At 58.2% G+C, this 24,036-nt stretch overlaps 8 protein-coding genes across 8 annotated transcripts; 4 read left to right on the top strand and 4 right to left on the bottom strand.

The window, feature by feature from the left end:
- Positions 1-1,451: 1,451 nt before the first annotated feature.
- On the top strand, positions 1,452-2,870 carry PSEUBRA_000290 (Protein kinase domain protein; the record flags this gene model as incomplete). The annotated part of the gene is made up of 1 exon (XM_016435919.1): positions 1,452-2,870. One exon carries the CDS (start codon positions 1,452-1,454, stop codon positions 2,868-2,870), a length of 1,419 nt encoding a protein of 472 aa, XP_016294882.1.
- Positions 2,871-3,612: 742 nt separating this feature from the next.
- On the top strand, positions 3,613-4,353 carry PSEUBRA_000289 (Cytochrome oxidase assembly protein 1; the record flags this gene model as incomplete). The annotated part of the gene is made up of 1 exon (XM_059464356.1): positions 3,613-4,353. The coding sequence occupies one exon, from the start codon at positions 3,613-3,615 to the stop codon at positions 4,351-4,353; it is 741 nt and encodes a 246-aa protein (XP_059321046.1).
- A 280-nt stretch (positions 4,354-4,633) lies between these two features.
- Positions 4,634-6,616, bottom strand: PSEUBRA_000288 (SNARE associated Golgi protein; the record flags this gene model as incomplete). Its single annotated transcript, XM_016435901.1, has 1 exon — positions 4,634-6,616. One exon carries the CDS (start codon positions 6,614-6,616, stop codon positions 4,634-4,636), a length of 1,983 nt encoding a protein of 660 aa, XP_016294881.1.
- Positions 6,617-7,534: 918 nt separating this feature from the next.
- Positions 7,535-9,127, bottom strand: PSEUBRA_000287 (Lipase, class 3; the record flags this gene model as incomplete). The annotated part of the gene is made up of 1 exon (XM_016435903.1): positions 7,535-9,127. One exon carries the CDS (start codon positions 9,125-9,127, stop codon positions 7,535-7,537), a length of 1,593 nt encoding a protein of 530 aa, XP_016294880.1.
- An 852-nt stretch (positions 9,128-9,979) lies between these two features.
- PSEUBRA_000286 (uncharacterized protein) lies at positions 9,980-12,529 on the bottom strand (the record flags this gene model as incomplete). The annotated part of the gene is made up of 1 exon (XM_016435899.1): positions 9,980-12,529. The coding sequence occupies one exon, from the start codon at positions 12,527-12,529 to the stop codon at positions 9,980-9,982; it is 2,550 nt and encodes an 849-aa protein (XP_016294879.1).
- Positions 12,530-15,001: 2,472 nt separating this feature from the next.
- On the top strand, positions 15,002-18,976 carry PSEUBRA_000285 (RNA recognition motif domain protein; the record flags this gene model as incomplete). The annotated part of the gene is made up of 1 exon (XM_016435891.2): positions 15,002-18,976. One exon carries the CDS (start codon positions 15,002-15,004, stop codon positions 18,974-18,976), a length of 3,975 nt encoding a protein of 1,324 aa, XP_016294878.2.
- Positions 18,977-19,090: 114 nt separating this feature from the next.
- Positions 19,091-21,882, bottom strand: PSEUBRA_000284 (Alpha-ketoglutarate-dependent dioxygenase AlkB-like protein; the record flags this gene model as incomplete). Its single annotated transcript, XM_059464355.1, has 3 exons — positions 19,091-20,517; positions 21,250-21,775; positions 21,853-21,882. 3 exons carry the CDS (start codon positions 21,880-21,882, stop codon positions 19,091-19,093), a joined length of 1,983 nt encoding a protein of 660 aa, XP_059320965.1.
- Positions 21,883-22,300: 418 nt separating this feature from the next.
- On the top strand, positions 22,301-24,010 carry PSEUBRA_000283 (uncharacterized protein; the record flags this gene model as incomplete). Its single annotated transcript, XM_016435894.1, has 1 exon — positions 22,301-24,010. One exon carries the CDS (start codon positions 22,301-22,303, stop codon positions 24,008-24,010), a length of 1,710 nt encoding a protein of 569 aa, XP_016294876.1.
- Between the last annotated feature and the right edge of the window lie 26 nt (positions 24,011-24,036).

The raw sequence follows: 24,036 nt of genomic DNA, 5'->3' as shown, positions 1-24,036 counted from the left end.
CAGGCCAGGGTAGGGCTCTGTACGCAGGGAACCCACCGACATCAAGATTCAGAGGCAGCTGGATACGAAGTGGGCTCAGTTGGATGCCCCTTGCAGAAGGGATCTGCAAGCTGCACCGAAAGACATCCATCGAAGGTGCATCTGAGTTGACAGTCCGCCCTTGAGGAGTCTGGTTGAAGCCTGCAACCTGTCTCCTTGTAATCCTCACTTAAAATTCCTGCATGAAAGAATCTCTACTCTGTATTCCAAAAATTGCGGATGCGGGTCGAATTGAAGTGTTTCGCTCTTTCTTCGAATCGGCCCAGCAAGGCTACGATCTGACTCTATGGAACGCTCTCGTACGTCCAGATTGACAAAGTATCTGCTCAAACACTGACGTGGGTTCGAGATGAAGCATTTGTCATACGAGAGCTTTCGCTGCATCGTACCCTAAGTGTGAGTCGAGTATGCGGATGACTGCGACGGGCCTTCGCCCAAGGCTTTGTGTATTGAAATTTAGATCGCGAAATTGTACTGAGATGCTGCTCCGATTTTCTCGACTTTGACGAATTTTGAAATGCACTTCAGGGTCTCTGGTTGTCGTGAGAAAGCCATCTGGAGTGGGTCAAATTGGTGTTTGTGTGCGATTTCTGAAATTAGGGAATTGGCTTGGATCGCGACGCTTTGCTGCGTTCGACCCCTCTGTCTCTGTCTCTGCGCCCTGCCTTGTCTTCTGCCTGGCTGCTTTCTGTCTTAGGCTTCGTGTCAGTCTCGCTCCGCTCTGCTGGCTTCTGGTAGAATCACACACGCAGACAGTCACACAGAGAGACACACACACACACGCACCGATCCTTCTTTCCGGCGTAGATCGCTCGCTCCTACGTCAATCACTTCCTTCTCCATACCTTTCCTCGCTTCTCGCTCTCTGCCCCTCCTCTCTCCTGATCTCTTCCTCCATTCATTGGCAGAGCGCTGTCTTGCTCCGTCGTGAGGTCCGCTCAAACCGCGCCTCCCCTCAGTCCTTGTTGACGCTCAGATCGGCCCTAGGACAGCGTGCTGCGGTCACCATCCACCTGCACACATCACCCTGGCAAGATCGCAAAGCCTCACACGGCGAGCATTTCGATCGATTGCTGCTATCCATCGCAACTCACCCTTCGTCGTGCGGTCCGACCACATTTGCAGCTGCCATCTTGCTCTGGAACGACACCAGCGTCTTGCCTTTTGAACAAGCAAATCGTATTCTCCTTACCGACAATCCAGCATCACGCAACTACCTCTGCATAGCTCTCGATCAAGCGCATTCACGTCACTCTAAGTCGACTCGATCCTCGCCCTCGCCACGCCTGTAGTTTTCCAGAGACTGGACTCGACTCTCCGCAGAGTCAGCACCCTTGCCGAACGGCATTCATCCTGCGAGTCGGTCCTTGGCCCTGCCCACCACACAGCCTTTCCACAACCCCAACGCAACCATGACTTCCCACGCTTCGCACTCCAGCTCTGGCTCCAACGTCGTTGGCGTTCACTACCGCGTCGGCAAGAAGATCGGAGAGGGCTCCTTCGGTGTCATCTTCGAAGGTACCAACCTGCTCAACAGCCAGACCGTCGCCATCAAGTTCGAGCCTCGGAAGAGCGACGCACCTCAGCTCAGAGATGAGTACCGCACCTACAAGATCCTCGCCGGCTGTCAAGGCATCCCGCAGGTCTACTACTTTGGCCAGGAGGGTCTCCACAACATCCTCGTCATCGACCTCCTCGGTCCTTCGCTTGAAGATCTCTTTGACATGTGCGGTCGCAAGTTCAGCATCAAGACGGTCGTCATGACCGCCAAGCAGATGATCACTCGCGTCCAGACCATCCACGAGAAGAACCTCATCTATCGCGACATCAAGCCCGACAACTTCCTCATCGGTCGTCCTATGACCAAGAATGCCAACATGGTGCACGTCGTCGACTTTGGCATGGCCAAGCAATATCGCGACCCCAAGACCAAGCAGCACATTCCGTACCGCGAGCGCAAGTCGTTGAGCGGTACCGCCCGTTACATGTCCATCAACACCCACCTGGGTCGTGAGCAGTCGCGACGCGACGACCTCGAGGCGCTAGGGCACGTCTTCATGTACTTCCTCCGCGGCGGTCTGCCATGGCAGGGCCTCAAGGCGGCGACCAACAAGCAAAAGTACGAAAAGATCGGCGAGAAGAAGCAGAGCACCCCCATCAAGGAGCTCTGCGAGGGTTTCCCGGAGGAGTTTGGCATCTACCTCAACTATGTGCGCAAGCTCGGGTTCGAGGAGACACCGGACTACGACTTTTTGCGCGAACTCTTCACCAAGGTGCTCAAGAGCTCGGGCGAGCAGGAGGACGGCGTGTTTGATTGGATGCTGCTCAACGGCGGCAAAGGATGGGAGGCGGGTACCAACCGCGACCGCCGGGATGAACGGGATCGACCTCGCGAGGCGCGTGCGTCGGCGGTACCGCAGGCGTCGGCAGCGGCAATCCAGCCGCCCACGGCGCTGGCTCGAAGCGGGTCCAAGGGTGGGCGCAAGTCGGGTGGTGCCCACATGCAAAGCGAGCGTTCCCAGGCCGAACGCCTGCGTGCCAGTCACGGCGACTTCAACCAGAACGGCTCCGGCTACGGCGGTGTCGGTCACGCATCGAATGTTGCCGTGCACGATGCTACCGTTGCTGGCATCCCAGCGCAAAACGGGACCCGAGAACACAGTCATGCAGGCCACATGACGCCCACTGCCATGTCTTCGGGCAATGGCCTAGATGGACGTCGTGGCGACAACCGCCAGGCGGTCGGTCTGAGCAATGGCGAGGATCACCCAGCGGAACGCAAGACGTTCGGTCAGAAGCTGGTCAACATGTTGACATGCCGATGCGGTTGATTTTGCCAGAGTGGCGAGCAGACATCACACCAGCCGAGGCAACAATACCCCCCATCCGTTCGGTCAGCAATCCGGCCAACTCGAGAAAGCTCTCCGTTCATCCCTCTATTCCTCGCGTTCCTCTCATCGTCGTCTGCGCCAGCATCGCCTCACCACCGAGTCACACCAAGTCATCTGTCTTTGATCCCAGCACCACTAGTCAACTTTTTACCCCTTCGATGTACAAACTTTTCCTCTTTTTGTTGCAGCTCTCTACTCAGTCACAACCAAAACGCTCTCTTATCCAATCGCTATCTCTTCTTCCGACTTGCCCTGCTGTGCCTGGTTCGTGCCCTGCCGTGCCTGGTTCGTGTGTGCGTAAGACTCTCCCCAACGAGAGCGTTGGGCTTGGAGAGAGGATGCCTGCTCGGTGAAGTCTCAAGGTGTGCAGGGGTGATGTGGAGTCGAGTTTGACTAAGCGAGCGAGATGCATGGGCCGCGGAGCGCTTTTTGAGCTTCTTGCGCATCCTTTTTTTTTTCCCTGCGGTGGAGGAGGATCTTCTCGACCTTCACACATCACACTTTTACAAGACACAGGATACGGAACCTCGACAGAAGCACGAGCGCAAGCTTTCAGAGAAGCAGATCGAGTCAGGACAAGGCAGTTCAACGAGGGCAGCTGATCACCAACAAAGACAGGGGCCAAGACGATCCCACCCAGCCGCATTACGGAGGAGACGAGTTCGAGAGGAGGTAGACTAGAATGGTCATCGCCAGCACAATCACCAGCGGCCTGAGGAGGAGTGTTGGGGGCAGCACTCTCCGCGCATTTGGCGCTGTCGGTAGCACATCAGACCTGGTCCCACGGTCGATACTTCCCAGAAGTGCGCTTGCCCGCGTCCAAGCGCTGCACACGACCCCTGCCCGCCTCAACACCCCATCCCACCCCGCACGTACCACAAGCGCCGCAACACCGCCACCTTCCTCGCACAGTAACGTCTCAGCACGTCCCACCTCGGTGCGCAACAAAGACCTTCCTCCGGTACCCAATACGCTCCCTTACCTGCTCACCTTTGTCACGCTCGCCCTTGCCAGTTGGGCCGGATTCACCGTCTACGCGACCAACAAAGAAAAACTCGGCTCCAGCATCTTCAAGAGCGTGGTTTCGCAGGTCAAGAGCTCTCCCGAAGTAGCCTCCCTCCTCTCCTCTTCCTCGAATGAGAGTGTGGTGTTGAAGCGCGAGACGTGGTTGGGCGGCCAACCGCGCGTCGCTGGCGCCGTGAATATGATGCAAGGTCGCGTCGATCTTAGCTTCCGCATCCACCCGGCGAATGATGAGGACCAGACAGCGACGGTTTACTTCACCAGCATCAGAGCGCATAAACATGCCCCCTTCGAGATTCTCAGGTTCGTCGTCGTCAACGATCGGACCGGAGAGAGTGTTAGTTTGTTGGACAAAACGGGTCTGACAAGTATCGATGTCGAAAGCGGCGACATTGTGTAGTGCTCAGGAGTGGTGCAATAGACATCATCTTTCTGCCAGTGCCTGTGTGATGCGATGACGAGTGATGAAAACCCGGATGTGGCTCGATGCGAGCAAAGAGGACACTGCTCTCAACGGAAGTCGTTCGAGGAACAAAGACGCTCTGCCCACCCTCCGAACCCACGTCACTTGCAGGCAGCTCAGACCTGCCTCGGATGTCAACACTCTCAGCGTCAACCCATCACACTCCGCAGATCAATCACAAGATGTCATGGATAGTATTCGTATCAAACATTGTCCTTCAATCCGACAGGTGATACCTCTGCACACTAGGGTCAGCCCGTCCTCTCGCGTTCGAATGGGACTGCACACTTGGCGCTGCGTAACTCGCGTAGTCGGGCGGGGGACCCTCGCTGTGCGCAATGGACGAGGTGGAGGCCCATTCGCCATTCACCCCTGTGAGCGGGGCTCGTTCGTCGTCTGCCCTGCCCTTGACGGGTGCTGGCTGGGGGTCGAACGGCGCACGCGGCGGGTCGTGGAATGGCGATGTCGGGCTGGGAACCGCCGAGTTTTGGCGGATGGGTCGGTGAAATTGCATAGGTGCGGAGATGGGTTGGCGACCCCCAGGGGTGGGCTGTGCGTTGTACTGCCTCTCGGTCGGGTCAGCTGTTGGAGGAGCTGTTTGCGATGCTGGCACAGGAGCGTACCTCTGCGTGGCTGGTGACGACGTTTGCAGTGCGGAAAGCACCGGCTGCTGTCGACTCGTGGGGGCAGCCTGGGTGAAGCTGGGCTGGTTGAACGTCTCATCCGAGATATCCCCGTGTTGGCCACTGTAGTAGCTCTCATCCGCCTGCTCCGGCTTGCGGTACCCAAAACTTGCATCCAGCGCGCCCTGCGACTGCGACATGCCGTAGCCGCCATTCGGTGGGTACACATGCCCCCTGTCGCCGCCCCGGAAGCCTTCCGTCCCCGGCGTGCGCGCTTGCAGCAGCAGCTCGTACCGCTTCTGCCTCAATCGCGCGCTCACCGACGGACGCACCTTCTCCATCTTCTGATACAGCCAGTATGCCGTCCACACCGTGATAATAAAACTGATCACCAGCACGACGTACTTGATGACCTTGCTCTTGGTGTCTTCCGTGCCATCGCCCGAGTTCTTGATCGCCACACCGAGGTATACGATGAGCAGCTGCTTCGGCAGCGCAAGCACGGCGGCAAACGTAAAGATGAAGATGTTCATGCCGACGGTGGCAAACACTGCGGTGGTAAAGTGGCCCGGGATGGCCGAGAGGCGGGCCAGAAACATGACCCAGAACCCGCCGTCGCGAACCATGTCGGCCATGCACGCGTAGTGGATGTTCTTGCGCTCATACTTTGCTGCAGTCGACCGAAGGCAGGTCTTGAATGCATAGAAGTTGCCGATCTCGCCGAGGAGCGTGCCGAGCGAGGCGATGCCGAATCCGATCCAGATGCCGTACACCAACCCGACGAGGATGAGCACAATCTCGTGACCAAACAGCGGCGGGAAGGAGATGATGAACAGAATCGCCACGGGGATGATCCACCCCCAGGCGACCGTCGTGACCTTGCGCGAAATGGGCGTCAGCCAGTCGACAATCTGCTTGTGATAGAGGGTGGTGAGCACCACAATGGCGACGACGACGATCAACATCACCCACCAGTGCAGGTAGCGCAGCTTGAACCACGACTTCCAACCCTTGAGCAGGTCTTTGGCCGCTTGCAGACCCGTTTTGCCGCCATTCTCGTCGTCGAGGTCCGGCGGGAACTGCTTCATGATCTCCTTCTGCTCTGGATTGAGCCGGTCCATGTCGGGCGGCGTATCGGGGAGCAAGCCGTCGGTGGCTTCTATGCGGTGTCCACGGCCGAAGCCGTAGCGACCGGACTCTTCGTCCTTGGCGAGCGCAAAGTCGGCACCTCGCCCGCGGAGGGTGTCGTCATGGCTCTCATCGAGGTACGAGTTGTTGGCGTCTTTGGCGCCGTAGGGTGAAGTCTGACGCATGAGGTTCTCGTTGGACAGGCTCGGACGCATGCGCTCGTCACCTGGTGTGAGCGTGCTGTACGGATCTTGGTAGGGATGCAAGGCGTGCGAGGGCGCCGCGCCGTGGTAGTGGTGGTAGTCGACCCCGTCCTGGGTTGGAGCGTACAAGTTGGTCTGGGAAGACATCTGTGGGTGTGCTTGTGAGCGAGCTTGGTAGGCATTGTGAAGCGGATTGTCGTAGGCAGCTTGCCTTTGAGGCTGCTGCGAGTAGTACGCGTTCGACATGGTTGTGACGCCGGTTCAGCCAGCCGTCGTCGGGTTGTGTGTCAATGTGCACGCAGATGGAATGAGATGATGGAGACCCTTGCTTTACGGGCCCGATTGGCGGTGAAGATGCGCAATCTCGTTCGGTGATGAAGCCAGCTTCCTGTGGGTACGGTCAAGAGCGTTGCCTGCAATGCTCTCGAATATGCGACGGTGTGCTTCGAGGTGCGACGATCACCCGTGCAAGTTGGTTCGTGGTGATACGGATGGTCTGGTTCGTGCAGTCGTCGTGACCTTGCCCGCTGTGTGGTAGAACGTGTCGAAGCGAGGCTCGTGACGATGGTCGATGTGGGAGAGCCAGAAAGTCGAACGCGAACAAAGGTTGAGGTTATGCACGAGATCCGACGTTGGTTGCTTGGCTGTCTTTGCGTCACGCCAGGTCGTGTCTGCGGGGCAGCATCAGCTGCAGCCGCGCCTCTTTCTTCATAAATGGGCCAGCCAGTGTCACTTTTGCACAGCTGAGACAAAGGAACCCGACGAGGCAGTGCTCTTCGCGCCGGCTCTGCTCAGAAAAGCGAGGTAAAAAAGACAGGCACGGCGCCAGTTTGCCGCAACTCGAAGATCAGTTCTAATTTTAACGCTCGGAGCGGCGAATCTGAGATTGTGGTTCAGCAGCGAACGAGAGAGAGAGACAGGGGATATGAACGAGCCTCGACTTCGCCTCATTTCGACATCCGCCCTCCTTTCTCATCGGCTCCTACTCTCAGAATAATGGAGAAGAAGCACGCTGTGGTCTCTGCTTAGGACCAGGCTGCAATCTCCAGAGCAACGAAACGATCCATTCATGATGCAAAGGCGGACAATCTATATAGTACAACGCGAAAATGCTGGACAACATGCGAAGCGGAAGCTGACGGAGAGAGAGAGAGAGCCCCATCTTTACTGCGAAGGATCGTCTTCCGAAGTGTCGTCGGTGAAGTGCCAGTTGGTGCAGTCTTGGCACTTCTCCTCCGACCTGGCTTTCGGCACAGGCAGCTTGTCGTCCTCGTCTGTGTCGCCGTCCGTATCCTGTCCATCGTCGGCGTCATCGCCGCGGTGCCAGGGCCACCTCCAGCCCTTTGTGCGGGCCTTGCCGTTTTGCTTCTCGTTCGTACCGATGCTGCGCAACTTGGCCTTCTTCTTCTTGACCTTCTCGCTCCAATCTTCCGTCAACACGTCGTCGACCAGCATGCCGATGCGATGAGCGTTGGCCGTCATGGACCAGCCCAGCTTGCCCACCGTGTCGTACACGATGCTCTTGCCTGAGTGGCATTTCGACTCCATGGCGTACCCAAAGTTGGAGCAGATCGAGCCTGCACCGTTGCACTGGCCCGTAGCGATCGGATCGGCGTTATTGTAGACGTGCACAATCGGCAGTGCTGCGACTGGGCTCTCGTCCGGATGCCTTGCTGGTGGCAATGGCAGATGCAGGCGCATCGCTGCCATACGCTCGCCCGGGGCTTGAAAGGTGATGGTGGGCACACCAAATGTCATGCCGAGCAACGACGATAGAGCGCCTCCGAGACTGTGGCCTGTGATCCACACCTGCGAGTCCGGGTAGGCGTATGAGATGTTGTTGAACAGATCCGTGATGGCGGGATAGTAGAGCGATTTCTCGATCAGCGCGCGTTCCACGCAGGTCTGGCCACATCGATCGCCGTGACCCTGGTAGCAGTCGCATACGGTCGACCATGACCAAGAGACACGAGCACAGCAGCAAGAGAAGAGCAGATTGTCGTTGGTCTTGTCTCTGCGTGCTGTGTCGCCGCCGCCCAAAAAGACGTTCGAGGTTCCTTTGAGAGCGACTACAATCGTATCGTTGTCGTGTGTTGTAAAGATGTGGCCTCGAATCCCATCGCCTTCCCATCCAAACGAATTAGTGGGATCGAAGCCACCCATGCCGTCCCAGTCGGACGTATCGTTGCTGTACGCTGCGGAAGCCATCTTGGCGAAGGCCAGCACAGTGATTCGATCGGTCACGTCCGGCGCCTCCACGTCGACGTCTTCCCAGTCCAGAGCCGTGGAAGAGGCGCACATCGTATCCTTGTAGGACTGCCCCCGTACTTCCAGATACTTGTTCGGATCCTTGGCTCGTGTGATGCGCTGTCGGACTGTGCGGATGGCAGGAATGTAGTTGATGTTGGCCTGACTTGCCTGCACATCGTCCGCGGTGATCTTGAAATCGAAGCGGGCCTTGGCCCGCTCGTGCGACTTGTCGCCAACACCCTGATGGTAAGCTTCCCTCAAGCCGAATGTCTTGGTTCCGGTCCGCTTTGATCGGTCGATGCCTTGGTCGTAGTCGATGAGAGAGCGAAGCGAGGTACCGAATACCTTCTGCAGAAAGGAGGAGAGAGCGAAAGGTTGTTCGAAGGAGGGCAGGTCGGATCCTGATCTTGGTGGGATCAAATCGTCTACGATGACGGCACTCGCGGTCCAGGAGCAAAGAACCAGGCAGGCCGCAAACAGCAGCCAGCTGCGTTGACCTCTCGCCATGCTTGCCTGTGTTGGTTGGTGTGCGGAAATGTCAAGATTGACTGTTGAGGCTTGCAAGAGCCGCGGAGCAGCAAAGCATGCCAGGATTCTCTGACTGTGCCCGCTCGTGTTGCCGCTGGTACCGGAACTGACACGAGCGGTCAAAGCCGGGAGCTGTGTAACGCTGCGTGGAGAAGTGGATGTGATCGAGGAGAGATGGCAGGATGGGTGCGGAGAGGAACAGGGTCCTCCACAACAACACAGCGGCCGCGTTGCATCATGCAAGTCACAGCACAAATTTAGGGCTGAGCAAGATAACAGGCGCACTCAAGTCGCGCGCTTGTGCCTCGTTAGCTCAGCTAATTCGGCTCCTTTTCCGATCTCACCCACCACCCTCACAACCTACCTCCAGCCCAGAATCATCACCTTGCCGCTGGTTCGAGCAGGCCGACGGCGGGGAGAAGCTTCAAGCTAAACAAGGTTGCTCACAGCCATCCAGATAGCACAGTTTCTTTTGAAAGCTGGGAAGCGACAACGCTTCACATCAAAAAGCTCTGGATTAGACTCGCTGAAAGCAAAGTGGTGGTGATGACGACGATGATACCGATCGACAAGAGCAGCTTGTGGCTGGGAAAAGGAGAAACAAGAAGCGAATATCGAGACATGTTGTTACAAGAATGGTTAAGTAAGATAGAGAGAAGAGAAGTCTGTCCTGCTGGCCAACAGGAATCCGCCGACCAGCCCTATGAGGTCCCAATGCGAAGTGCTTTTCCGTGAGATCAAACGATTGCCAGGGCTGCCTGGCATCCGCGTAGTGTACAGAGAGGTGTTGTTGAGAGCAGAGAAAGGGGAAGGCCGTTATTTGCGGAGGCATCACTGAGTGTCGATATCGATCGAGCGAGTCTGAGTGTCCCTAGCTCGGCGCAAGGCGGCTTCGTGCTGAGCAGCCTTGGATCCGCCCCAAGCGTGGTCGAGCTCGTGCATGTCCAGCTTCTCAGGAGGGCCGAACAGGATGGTCTCGACCTCGGCGTCCGCCGACGAAGCGGTGCTGTCCGCCTGCGACATGGGGCTCGGCGCATCCGAGGCTGATTCAGACGAAGCAGAGCCAGAGTGAATTAGATCCGGAGTCTGCTCGGGTTTAGGGCTGGCGGTGGAAGCACCCGTCTTGGTTGCATGCTGCGCAAGTTGTTGATGCTGATCGATCACCTTCTTGGCGACCTCGGCCTGATGAGTCTTGGCGTCAGACGACTCGGCAGAAGAAGAAGTGAACGTAGTGAAGCGGATCTGACGCGGTGGCGGCAGAGCCGGACGTCGAGCTGAGGGTTTGTCTGCCTTGGCAGCTGAGTCCTTGGCTGACACAGCTACTTTGAGGTCTTGAACAGGCTCGGCTTGGGGCACGACAGTGCTGGATTGCACTGGATCGAGTTCGGACACACTGACCTCGGGGCAGGCGGCTTTAGGAGTGGTCGAGCCTTCAGCAGGAGGCAGGTCGAGCTGAGCAGGCTGCTCAAGGTCCGGAAGCGCGCCGACACCCATGATGAAGGGGCTAGGCAGGTCGATGCCTTTGGTCTGAAGACTCAAAGACAGGCCAGGGCTGAGCAAAGGCGAGTCCATCTCAATCATGGGCGACAGCTGCATGTACGGAGCGCCGTTGGAAGCGCTTCGCTCCATCAAGTCTGCGCCCAGCTTGAGCGGCGCAAAGGCGTGCAACCCGGCGGGCAGCCCGGCGTGCGTTCGTCTCTGCAGGATCGGCGTGCCCATCTGAGTGACTGCGGGCGCGTCCTTGGAATCCTTGCGCACGCTGGCTGCATCCATGTCCATGGCTCGCAACTGAGGAGACGAGGCCGCGACAGCAGGGCTGTAAGGCAGCGAGAGGGTGAGCGAGCCGGCGTGCTGATGCGGCTTGTCGGCACCCACCTGTGTCGTGGGCAGAGCGTGCGCAAACACCGAATCCCTTCCAGCAGCGAATGAAGAAGGCTTCCCCTCGGCGCTAGGCAGCACCACGTCTTCCTCCGTCTTGCAGCGTGGACTGCCAGGCGAGGGAAGGTCGCAGCCGGATTGAGGGCTTCGAGGAGTGGTAGCAGGAGTATCGTCCATCTCGGCTTCCTCGGTCGTGCCACGTCGAGAAGCGGGCCAGACGGGCTCAACGACGACAGCGTCCGACTTTTGCGACTCGAAGAAGTCAAAATCAGCATCGAGCATAGCCTGATGAAAGTCGTTCTCGTCGTCTTCGTCCTCGTCCTCTTCCTCGTTCTCGTCCACCTCGTTCACCGCGTGCCCAGCAAAGGGGCAGGTCTGCAAGTTGAAGGAGCCGCTCGCAGTGCGCGCGCCATAGCGGAAGGGGACGTAGCTGAGGGGAGCGCCAGCATCGTTGTCGAATCGGGCCAGGCCGGTTGAGACAGGCGAAGATGACATCACGTCCGCGTGCTTCCTCGCGTTTGGGATGTCACGCTTGCTCGCACGCATGAGCTGGCCAATGCGCGAGCTGTCCGTCTCGGTCTCGTCCCGCGCGCCGTATCGAATCGGCCTCTTGGCAGATGCCTCGGGCGATACGCTGACCCGGCCGCCACGGATGAATGTGGGCTGGGAGTAGTGCATGGGCATCTGAATCCTGGCAGAGCCGTCACGAGGTAGCAGCGGCGGGGGTGAGAAATCCATCGAGACCTGGACATCGCCGATGCGAACTCGCTTCGAGATGCGCAGAGGGTCGGTCTCGTATTCTGCATCCGAGTCGTCGCCAGTTGCATGAAGCGAGTCCGAGTCCATGATCGAGCCGTTGGCCTTCTTGGATGATGGAGTATCGGCCTCGAGCTTGCCCTTGGAAAGACGACCCTTCAGCCTAGCCTGAACAACCGACGCAGAAGGGGACTGACTCTTGTGAGCGGAGACCTCTGGGCTGATGCTACGTCCCTTCTTCTTGGACTTGGAAGAAGCCAATGCCGAAGCAGGAGAAGGCGTCTCGACCGTAGTCAAGGTGGCGGGCGGCTTGTACATGCTGCTGGGGCGACGCTTGCGCTTGCCAGGGCCTAGATCCTCCGAGTCGTCCTTATCGGCTACGTCAAGATCTGAGCTTGCGTTGTTGGCATCTGATCTGCGAGGTCTGGCAGCAGCAGCGGCGGTTGACGACATGGAAGAGGTCACAGCAGGGGAGGGCGAGGCGCCGTCGTCGGCATCCTTGCCACCCTTGGTATGCTTGGTCGCATTGTACTGAGAGGAAGGGCGCGAAGGTGGGGGCGAAGGGGAGGGGAGCAGGCGGCTGGGAAGTTTGCGTGCTCGTGTGGTGGTGCGACGTGATGGAGTCTGGTCGTTTATGGTCGCATCGGTGATCGACGCCGCCTGGCGGCTTGACGTCACATCTTTGGCTGCGTGGGGTGGTGTAGGAGCGGTGGCGGCGTGTTCGGTGCGAGCTCTTGTGGCGGCCATGACCTTGAACTGTGCTTGTACGTGCCCGACTGAAGACACGGTGGAATCAAGAGCGGCGAGATGTGACGGGAAAGAGACGAATCCAGCTCGTCAAAGAAGTCTGGGACGATTGAAGTCGGATGTAGGGGGAGCGAGAGCGTTTGATGTCGAGAAAGTACACCAGCGCTCAATCAAGGTCGAAGGAAGCAACCATCCATCGTCCAGCGCCCAGCAGAAGCTTTTGAGGCAAGACGAGTGCTATGTAGCGCAGGAGGCCTGGATGAAGTCTCGAAGAATGCTCGAATCAGTCCCTGTCGTCGTTGTGCTCTGGTTCGAAGCTGCCGAGACTGAAGCCTAGACGGGACAAGATCGTGGTCGACTGGAGCGTGCGCTGAATGACGGACGAGTCCAGGAGAAGTGGTGATGCAGTATAAAGGCGACAACGTCCAAAGTCGCACGGGTACAGACTGGCTGAGTCGAACGAGATGAGACCAACGTGATGCAGGGTGATTGCCAAGAGGTGGGCGTGTCGGAAGTGCTGTTGTAAAAGACCAATGAGCGGCCGTTAGCGATGAATGTGACTGCGGTGAAGAAGGAGGTGGATAAGCAGATGATGATGAGAGCGGAACGAGGTGACTGATGGTGAAGGGATGTGATGATATGAGAAGGTGAGGGAGTGATTCGTCGATGTCGTTTGCGAGGGAAGCCTAAGTGAGGCGCCTGTATGTTCTCGGCAGCTGCGGGTTGAGAAGACTCGATCTGTGAGCGGGAGCGTGTGTGTCAGACAGATAGCCAGCCAGCCAGCCAGAGCGAGAGTTAGGTGAGGCTGCGGACTGTGCGCTCGCGAAGGAATGGTGAAGCGAAGAAAGAAAGCCCAGCGAGGCGAAATTCCAGAGGATCAGCTGGAAAATGGCTGAGTCCTCCTTGACGGCACGGCAGCACCCAAGAAAAGAAGCGAGACGCAGGCCGTAGCGTGAGAGATGGCCGTCAGCGAACAGAGGGGAAAAAAATTATTCACAATTTTAGACTTTGGACGAGGCAAACCAGCCGCGGTCGAGGTTACGATGATTGATTGGATCCACGCGCGCCAGTCACAGTCACCTCGCAATTGTGCATGAAGAGAGGAGCCTTGGGCTCGTCTATAGTCATTATGCAACTGCCAGACGCCATACAAGAAAAGAAGCTTTGTGTTCTGCGATTTCACAAGTCCCATGTGAGTAATGAAAGCTTCAACGTGCCACATTCAGTCGAAATTGCACAGGCATTGCTTGCTTGCTTGCTGGCTGGACAGCTGGCGGCAAGCAAAGCCCGCGGGTCAGACTGCACAGCACAGCACGTCGTGGCGGGACCAAGGGTTGCAGATCGAGGCACCAAATGAACGGAAAGAAGAACAATGGAGCCAGTCACGCGCCAGCCAGCTCGGGCAAAACTGCCATTTCGCGATTCTGCGGCACGCCTAGGTCGCGACCATTCTTCAATTGAAAGGCATGTTCGACAGTAATGCGCTGGACACGAGGGCAGATGAGACGTTGCAGATTTGCGAAAGACAATGCTTGTACCTCTGCCTCGCTCAGTTGGAGCGTATAGACCAGAGATCATACGATCGATCGCTCCTGCTGACTTGAGGACACCACAGAGACACGATCCAGAAGAATGGCAAGCGAGAATCGGACGAAACCGTGCCGTTCAGGGTCATCTCGGTTCGGTGAGGTGGAGTCGAGTTCGTTGACCCGAATCACCAACGCGGCAGCACGTCACCTTCCTGCTCCCTTTTCTTTATCGCGCGCATATGCACGTTGCACGGTCATTATTGCGTTCTCATAGACTTGCCAGGGAGAAGCACTTGCTTGGAAATGGATAAAAGTATTGACAAGAAGGGCGTGGACGCAGTTGATCTGCAAAGGTGAGCAGCACAGAGGGAAGGGCGAGAAAGACGCCGAAGCCTGGCTGCTGGGCCGTGCGTGCGTTCATTACTCGCCATCGTCATCACCCGATCTAGGATGGATCGCAATCGGGCTTTACCTTCCTCAAGCGCACGGGCGTCTGCACCCTGACCGGATCAGCTGCTCTGACCAGCTGAGTTTTTTTAAGGCTCCCCTTGAACAGCACGCAAGCAAAGCAACACTTTTGACGTTTCGCGGTAGTGCAGCCGCTCATCCTCAACAGAACGCTGAGCAGCACTACTGTCTCCCACTACCACCCCGGGTTCATTTCGCGGTCTCGAACACCGACTCCTGATCTGAAGAGCGCATTGTCGTCTCCGCATCTCATTCCGAAGCTCTGGCGGAATCCTTGTCCTCCCGCTTTTCCGAGTGCCGGCGGCCACTCAAGCTTTGGGCTCGAAACGTCTCAGTTGAGTCTTCCTGGCTCCATCCTAGATCAGGGCTTAGCTCCGCCTACTTCCTTCTGGTCTCTGCTACGGTAGCATTCACTCGGACCGCTCCATGTCGGAACTCCGGTAGCACTCAGTAGCCTGTGCCGTGCTCGATCAAGATGCAAGATCGATCCAGCGGCCGAGGTGCCATGCTCCCTGATGCGTCTTCTTCGTCGTCGTCGTCTTCGTCATCAGCAGCAGTACGAGCACCATCAGCATCACAATCGGCCTTCCTCTCCGGTAGAGCGTTCCAGCTTCAGGCAGACGACGAGTCGCTCAGATCTAGACCAGCATATCAGACGGCCAGCATCGCCAATGACGCGGACCCCATCTTCGAACCAGCAGCAAGCAATCGCTCAACCCGTAGTCGTGCTCGCGCTGGCACTCTCCCATCCAGCTGGGGCGATGTTAACCCTCCACCCCAGCATCTCTCTCAACCAATTCGCCAGCCAGCACTCTCCCACCTTTCTCCCGCATCCAGTCAGAATGTGCATAGGATCACGACATCGGACATCGTAGGGCAGAGCCAAGCTGCTCAGGGGCCTGCGTCCCTCAATTCATCTCCCCTCGCTCAAGATATGGCTACATCGTCCGCTTCGCAAAGATTTCGATCCGGCTCTTTGACCATGCCATCCGCAAATCTCTCCAACGCATTCGGACCGTCCTTCTTTTCGACTCACTGGCAACCTACGCGCTCCGGCCTGAGTACGATGACATCGGCTGCCACTGACGAGGAATCAGGCTCTCCCTCCGTGATTGGCGATGGACTCGGGCCACGCTTCTCTTTCGACAACGCAGACATGCTAGACTACTTGGGTCTAGGCAGCACAGGCTCCAACGAACACGAGGGCCCCTTCTCTGCAGCTTTCAAGCAGCAGACTGAGTCCGACTATGGCTCCGCCGACTCCGACCCGTACCTCGCCTCGGCCAATCTGCGCAATCGCTCTTCCACGCTCGGCGTCCATCAGTTGCGACCCAGTCTAAATAACAGCGGAGGTCGTGCTCGCAGTAGCAGCTACTTGCCTTCCTTCAGCATCGATACCGCGGCACCTGTCGCTGCGCCTTCATCTCAGTCGCAGACACAGTCTGCTACCACCCGTTCTGGCAACGTCTCTGGGTCGCAGAGTCCTTATGCCGGTCCAGCACCGCATTCGTCCCTTCTCAACACCGCGCTTCACAACCGCCTACAGCAGTACAGCGCGGCGCCGTCGGCTCAGTCTTCTCAACTCGACGACCCTGTCCAAACAAGTGCGAATAGGCCCAGAGCAACGAGTATGGGTGTGCTGGATCACCCACAGTCTCGTGCACACCTACCCGGCACACTGACTCCCACGTACGGGCGCCAGGAAGCGAGTCTGGCCTCTGCGAACTCTGTCGGCCTCTACAATCTACCGCCTGCAACTGCCGGCTCAGCACCCGGCATTGATGCTCAAGCCGATCTTTCGGCGTTTCTCGCAAGCGGCAGGAACCGAGCCGGCACCATTGCAGCCTTCTCTGGCCCTGGCGGCCGCGCAAGAGCGGAGCAAGAACTCTTGCGCATGGCGCAACTGTACCACGAAGCGACGCGAGCGAGAGACGCTTCCATCCGCCCGAGCTCATCTGTCGTCGGCGAGGTGTCGCCGAACCTCGACGTGTATGGACCGCCTCGACCGCAGCCGCAGCGAACTGTCTCAAGCTCCGGTGCACAATCGCCGTTCAGTCAGGTGACACGATCGTCGTTCACGCAGCCAACACGGACATTGTGGATTGGTCATCTCCGACCAACAGTCCGAAGCGCAGACCTCATGCAGATGTTTTCACGCTACGGTCAGATCGAGACGGTTCGTCTCGTGTCCGAGAAGAGCTGTGCTTTCATCAACTACGTCGAGACTGCCGACGCAGTCCGTGCCAGAGAAGACATTCTTGGACGGTTGGGCGGCCGTGTCGGTCTCGGCACGATTGGGCCAGAAGGCCAAGTGCGTGTTGGATTCGGAAAGCCCGAGATCATCCCTCAGGCGGGTTCCGGAGGCTTCACGCCGGTCGCGGACCTACCTGGGGGTGTGATGGACGGAGCCGGTGCCGAAGCTTTCAGCACAGATTCCGCAAGTCAAGAAGCTTCCCGAGCGTTGTGGGTCGGATCCATACCACCTTCCACGTCCACCGAGACCCTCGTTTCCATCTTTGCACCTTTCGGACCGATAGAGAGCATTCGTGTGTTGACGAGCAAGAGTTGCGCGTTCATCAACTACGAACGACTCGAGGATGCCATGGCAGCGCGCAAGGCCCTGCATGGTCGCGAAGTGCTGGGTCCTGAAGTGGGCACGGTCAGGATCGGATTTGCCAAAGTGCCCGCCAGGGCTTCAGATACCCACTTTGGCTCTCTCGATCCTGGATCCGCTGAATTTCAAGCAGCCATGGAGACACTCGCCGTCCTCTCCGGGGTTAGACCGTCCGACTCGAATCTGCCCAGAACATTTGGCGACGATCGCTCCGTCGCTGGTGTCGATGGCGCATGGAGGCAACATGCCGCGCTGGGCTCGCAAAGCCTCGCCCGCAACCTCAGTGCCGACTCTGCTCGACTTGCCCCGACAGGCGCCTCCGGTCGGCCAGCTGGCTTCCCCACGCACAGCGCTTCCAACAGCATCGTGCCGAGCAGCGACAAGGGCGGGGTCCCTCTTCCAGCCGAGATGCAGCCTAAGGCCACGATCGACGATCTACAAATGCTGATGCGACAACTCGATGAGAGCGATCCTGACGCCGAAGCAGACGCCGCCCAGATGGCTCGACCTCGTCCGCTCATCAACTACTCGACGCGCATCCCTCCCGTTCCCGAACTCCCACCTGGCCGACGCTTCGACAACAACAGGCTCAAGGAAGTGCGCAAGCGTCTCGAGACGCCCAATTGCCTCCCATCCGATGCCGACGCCATCGCCCGGGACTACCTGCCCTGCGTCGTCGACCTCTCCTCCGACTTTATCGGCAACACTCTCGTCCAAAAGTTCTTCGAGCGCTGCAGCGAACCGATGAAGAAGACGATGCTCGAGCTGATTGCGCCGCACCTAGCCATGATCGGTGTGCACAAGAATGGCACGTGGGCTGCGCAGAAGATCATCGACTGCACGCAGGCCGACGACCAACGGGCGCTGATCATGCAGCACATCCGCGCGTACGTACCGCCGCTGTTGCTGGACCAATTTGGCAACTACGTCGTCCAGCGGCTGATCCCGTTCGGTCGACCGCACAGCGATTGTATCTTCGAGGCGATGGTGGACCGCTGTTGGGAGATCGCGCAGGGTCGGTTTGGAGCGCGGAGCATGCGGACCTGCCTGGAGTCGCCTGGAGTGGCCAAGTTCCACATCAAGCAGGTGGCGCTGGCGATTGTGCTCAACTCGGTACCGCTGGCGACGAGCCAGAACGGTGCTCTGCTGGTCACTTGGTTGTTGGACGCCGCAATGCTGCCGGGACGCTTCCGATTGCTGGCACCGCGGTTCGCGCCCCATTTGGCGAGTCTGTGTACGCACAAGCTGGCTTCGCAGACCGTGCTTCGGATCGTCAGCCAGAAAACAGATCTGGAAGCCTCGAGACAGCTGCTGCGGGTGCTCTTCGAGGGCTCGGGCAGATCAACGTTGTTGGAAGAGGTTCTCATCGATCAAGTGCACGGCAGTCAGTTTGTGACGAAGATCTTTGCGGAAGCCGACGTGTTGGAGGGCGCAGAGCGACAGCGGTGCGGGGAGGAGGTGAAGGATCTGTTGATCAAACACGGGTTGGTCAACATGCCCCCGTATCGGCCGCTGGCTGCCGAAATGGGGCTGCTACCCACCGCGACTCACAGCGCAGCGCAACACGAGCAGGCGCAGGTTGGCTACGACGCCAGCTTGGAGAGGCAGTTGGCGATGATGAACGTCAGCACGAACGCAGGAGAGCCTTCCGCCTTCTATGGTAACAGTGACAGAGGCACGGACTCAGACTTCGACCCATGGTCCCAATCATCGGCAGCCATGCAAGACACGGCATTCAACTTGTACCGTCAACAGCAACAATATCAACCTCAGCAACCACACCAATCTCAGGGATACCAGCAGAGGAGCTTGCACGATTCCAGAGCATACTATTAGACTCGGTAATACACGGACAATACGAGACGATAATGTGTAGCATTGCAGAGGACTGCAGAATGACGAGTGTGTGTGTTGACGTGCTCATTGAGATGAGAGCCGGAAATCATGGTTTCAGAGTGGCTTCGGCAAGCGTGGGAACGATGGGAGCGGGTCCTTCACGCCGCTTGCGGACTTCTTGCGCTTTATCCCAGCCTTTGCGCCTTCGTGAACGGTCCGGTACCTCCTTCCCTTCGATGGCGGCGCAGACGGCGTCGCGATCTGCGTCGCTGCCTCAACTGCGCTTTCTTCGCCGGCCCGGGCGTCTGCTGACGATTGTCGGAGCTTCACCTGTACCTCCGTCTGTAGGGCCGCCAAGAACGAAACCGGTCCTGACGGTGCCCGTGTCGAAGTCGTCGCCAATGGCGGGCTGGCTGGCGCTAGGTCAAACACCCGAGCTGCTGGCAGATTGGCTGGTGGTAGGTCGAACACCTTTGCTGCTGCCGTGGGCGCTTCTTCTCGCATGATCGACGAGGCAGGCTTCGATGGCGATGCCTTCCTCCTCTTCGTCCCAGTACTTGTTGAATTCGTCCGTCGTTTCTTCAAGCCATCGTCTCCGCTCCTTCTCGCAGTATCGCGCCTCCCGCTGCCCTTGTCATTCTGCTCCGGGTCGATCCTCCTCGCAGTGACCGCAATTCTGAATCCGTCCGGGCTGACACTGTGCTCGAAATACTTCTGCAGATCGTGTCCTTCCTGCACCACCACGCTACCGTGCCGCAGCGGCAGATCCAGCACGGTCCTATCGCGCGGCCTGACCCCTTCGAACTGCGCCTGATGCTTCGCCTTGAGTCGGAACTTCATCCTGCACGTCGATCCGAGGGAGAGCGAGCTGACCACGGGACCCAACCCCGGCTCGCCGTCGTCGTGAAAGTTCATCGCCTGGTGTTCGAGATACAGCACGGGGTAGAGCTCGTTGAACTCCTGCGAGAGCGGTATGGCAGACCGTGTCCGAGCGTGCAGCAGATCGAGTGTGGACAGGATGACGGGGGGCGAGGTGGCGTCGAGAGGCTCGGTACCCATCGCTACAACGTGCTTGTACGCCACGCCATAGTTGCAGGTGAACTGCTGCGTCAGCATCCGTCCGAGCCCGCCGAGATGATTCTTCAGGACGTGGCGGCGAAATGGGATTCGAGATTGCTGCTTTTGCGAGGTCGATGCGGATTCTTGCGCGAGATCGAGCGACGCGGCAGTTGATGTTCCCTGCGGCTCTGTCGTGCTGAGCTGCCGTTCTGATTGTATGTTGGCAGGTTCAGCTCCGAAAACGTCCTTTGCGGTGGCGTCTTGAGGCCAAGTATGTCTCTGGAACTCAGCAAAGATCTGATCCGCCTCCGACTCGTGCGCTCCACCATCGATATCCGCCTGAATGAGGTGGACGCGGCAGTCGCCAAACATCGCTGGAAACGTGAAAGTGTATGTTGCCAGCCCACCCTCTTTGCGCACGGTGAGCACGATGCCAGAACTTTGACTGATGATCGGGTCAAACACGAGACCGTCCGTTCGGTCTGTTGAGAAGTCGAAAGGGTGGCGAGACAGCTGAGGCGGCGCGACAACGGGTAGAGGCTTCCACTTGCCCACTCGATGGCCGCAGTGAGAGCAACGCGGCTCGAAAATCACTTCGCGACAGCTGAGGCGACCACATTTGCGACACCAAAGTCCGCGAGCTTGATCCATCGATCGTGTCGATGGTCGTGCCGGGATGAGAGAGAAAGGAGATTGACCGCTTGGAAAGGCGTCGTTGAGAGCAATGTCTTGAGGTTGCAGGAAGTTAGGATGGAAGGTCAAGGTGTCTTCGTCAGGGCGTTCTCGTGAAGCTAGGAGGAAGAAAGCCGGGCATTCGGGCTGAAGACATAGCCAACCAACGCTGTATGTAACAGGGCTCGGCGAACAACAGCTGAGGCAAGTCGCCGCATTCGCGAGGTTGCAGGGCACCTGGGCATCGTATGTCGAAGAAGCGGTGGAGACCAGCTTGGCGGTGATATCGATCGGTCCGTAAAGGAGTCTGTCTCTGTCATCTTGAGTCGGAACCGTGGACTTTGAACATCCCGGGAGCACGGAAGATGCCCGCGAGGATTGGTTCGAGCTTGACGCAGAACCAGAATGGGCCTTATTGCCCTTGCCTTTTCCCCGAATCCGCTTGAGCAGCTGGCGTTGCGTCTTGGTGAAGGTCTCGATGCGCTGGCGTGGGTCCCATGGCGGGCTCGAGGGCTCTAGAGGAAGGTTCCACCAGCGCTCACCTTGGGCCGGAATCCACTCGAAGCGAAACTTCCACCTCACAAAGCCAGCGTCTTCGTTGGCATTCTCGCGTTCCCCCCAGCCGTCGGTGATGAGGTACCAGCCCAGCACGGCATAAGAGCATGCCAGCTTGAAAGGCAGCAGGGCATAGCTGTCAGCCGCGATCAGGACTATCGGAAGTCTGTGCCGTGACGAATGCAAGAGCGCTCGAATAGTATTATCGCTTGACGATTGGTCCTGCTTGAGGGAGGCCTTGGGAGCAGCAAGCGAGTCCGGCGATGCATCTTCTACCTCGCTCTTTCCGCCGCCATGAGAGACGATCACCCTGCCGCCATGAGCCCAGGCATCGCGACGTGATGGCCAGCCTGCAAGCAGATAGCCGTACGGAATCGAGTCCTTGAGGATCGCAGACTTGCGGTCGTCCTTGGTCAAGAGGGTGGATGGTGGTCGGCCGAGATTACTTGTGACATAGCTACCCGTCTGATACGCCCGGTAGTACGGAAGGCTTTCACATAGCTCTTGTCTGGTCTGTAGTGATGTCGAGATGTATTGCAGCTGTCAGCTAACAGACTCGCGATTCAGATATGGTCATGTCAGTGACTCACTTCGGACCAGATGAGGGGACCGCTCGCCATCGTCGTGAACTACACTGCCGTAACGACAGGCGGCTGCGATCCAGAGCTCGAGTCAGCCCTCCTCGGCATCGCTCTATGCTCTGCCCTGACGAGACGGAGACGCGCAAGAATCTTTGAAGGGATTGATGTGCAGGAGAAAGGAAAGTAGCTGGGATGTGGCTTGAACGAGTCACGGCGGAGCCTCTCTTCTTCTTCTTCAGCAGCTGTCAGTTTGTATGCGCAGCCGTTTTCATTTCTTCTTGGCTGAGTCTTATGCAGGTTGGACCCTTGTTTTGTCACGCAAAGGCGATACGCGGAGCTCGAGCCGAAAGGTGGAGGAGACCGTGAGAAAAGCCGCTTCGGCAGGCTCATGCAATCGAGATATCTTCCCACGCCCCGGTCATCCTCATCACACATCACTTCCGTTGTCACAGCAAAGATGCAATCGGGCGGCGGCTTCATCATTGATGACCTGTCGACGGTCTTCGAATTCGATGCAACTGGCGGCCGCCCTGATCCTAAGCACAAGGATACCGAAGAGGATCACATTCCAGAATCGGTAGCAACTCCGGAACCGCTCAGCAGCAAGCAAGAGGCCAAGCTCCGGTCGTTCCTCGACGGCGCACTCGAGGACATCACAAGAGGCTATCGTAAGCGCTTCGATCCATCCTCGTTGCTGCATACGCTTCCGAGCTACCTCGCCGAATGGATGAGACTGCTCGGAGTACTGGCGCATGTCCCGCCGTACGGAAGTGGCAGCACCAACCTTCTCGTCTCGTATTTGCTGCGTTGCTCCACCGACCTCTGTGATGGGATCACTGGGTACAGTCTGGCGATGGAGGCTGAAGCATTCAAACGGCAACGGAAGCGACAAAGGGAGGAGCAGCCCGCAGGAACCAGCGGCGATCAGCTTGCATCAGATGAGGATGGCGATTCGGACTCAGACGAAGAAGAGGAGAGACAGCGTCAGATCGCTTCGCGCACAAGACAGCTCAATCTCGCCCTTCAGACTTTGGATCTCCTCGACCGGATATGGGCTGCCGTCTTGAGAGGCAATCTCATCAATCTTCCTGTCGCGCTCAGCAACGCCAAGGCGGCCTTTCCGGAGTCGACGGAGCCCGCAGGCATGGGCGAAGAGTCTAGCTCGGGTGATGAGTCCAAATCTGGAAAGTCTCGTCTTCCTCGAGCCGTCTACTCCACGAGCAGTCTCGTGCCCTCACCAGCCATCGACGGCCGATTTGCGTCACGGGCAACCGCTTCGTCCAGCACGGCTCCAAGAGAGAGCCTGCCAATACACGGCGGCCGAGGCAACCGGACGGTGGGCGTCACGGACCAAATCCGACTGCGCAACATTGCTATCTCATCGCGCGACAAGCTGTTCTCCTGGATGCGCTCAGAGCTCGATGCACCTGCTCCGCCCACCATGGAAGAAAATGATCTCGATCAGGAGGAGCCGCGCGGCAACACGGTCGAGGGCACCCTTGAGATCAAACAGGATCCTGCAACCGTGCTCGATACGGCAGAGGAGGGCGACGACCCTGATTTTGAAGATGTCGCGATCGGAGAGGAGCAGCCAGATGAAGAGGAAGGGTACGACGCCGGGGAGGACACCGAGGAGCATCAGCACTACCAGGACCTGTTCGATCGCAAAATCGATCCGGATGCGGACGACGACGACGAGGATGAGGATCAGCCCACGGCTGTTCAGAGGACGAGGGAAGAAGATGATTCGGATCAAAGGCTCGGCGCTTCCGTCGCTGGCACTGTTGAAGCTGTCACGTCGCCCGATGCGCACATCAAGAGGAAACGCGAGCTTGACTCAGAGGGCTCAGTCCCGATCGAAGAGCCACGCGCGGACGGTCTGCCGAGCAAACGACCACGCGCACCGAGCACAGACAGGGACACGGACGCAGGCGGCGCCGATGGCAACGTCAAGATGAGTCGTTCCGAGATGGGTTCCATCAACTTCAGTCTCTCGGACGCGATCGGACAGTGGGACATCAGCTTCACTCGTCTCTTCTCAAAGACATTGCGGACGCTCAGCGACCTTTCCGACTTCACCAAGCGCGGGGGCAAGACCGACTTCGCATCGAGTCTCGCGGGCATCTCGGGCGCAGACGAGCAAGAGCCTGCCGACGAGCGACATTGATGCTCACCACAGGCTCACAACATTGG

This window comes from Kalmanozyma brasiliensis (assembly GCF_000497045.1).
Source record: "Kalmanozyma brasiliensis GHG001 unplaced genomic scaffold PSEUBRA_SCAF1, whole genome shotgun sequence".
Taxonomy (NCBI): domain Eukaryota; kingdom Fungi; phylum Basidiomycota; class Ustilaginomycetes; order Ustilaginales; genus Kalmanozyma; species Kalmanozyma brasiliensis.
The sequence above is the reverse complement of the archived record's forward strand: the minus strand, read 5'-3'. Positions and strand labels throughout refer to the sequence as shown.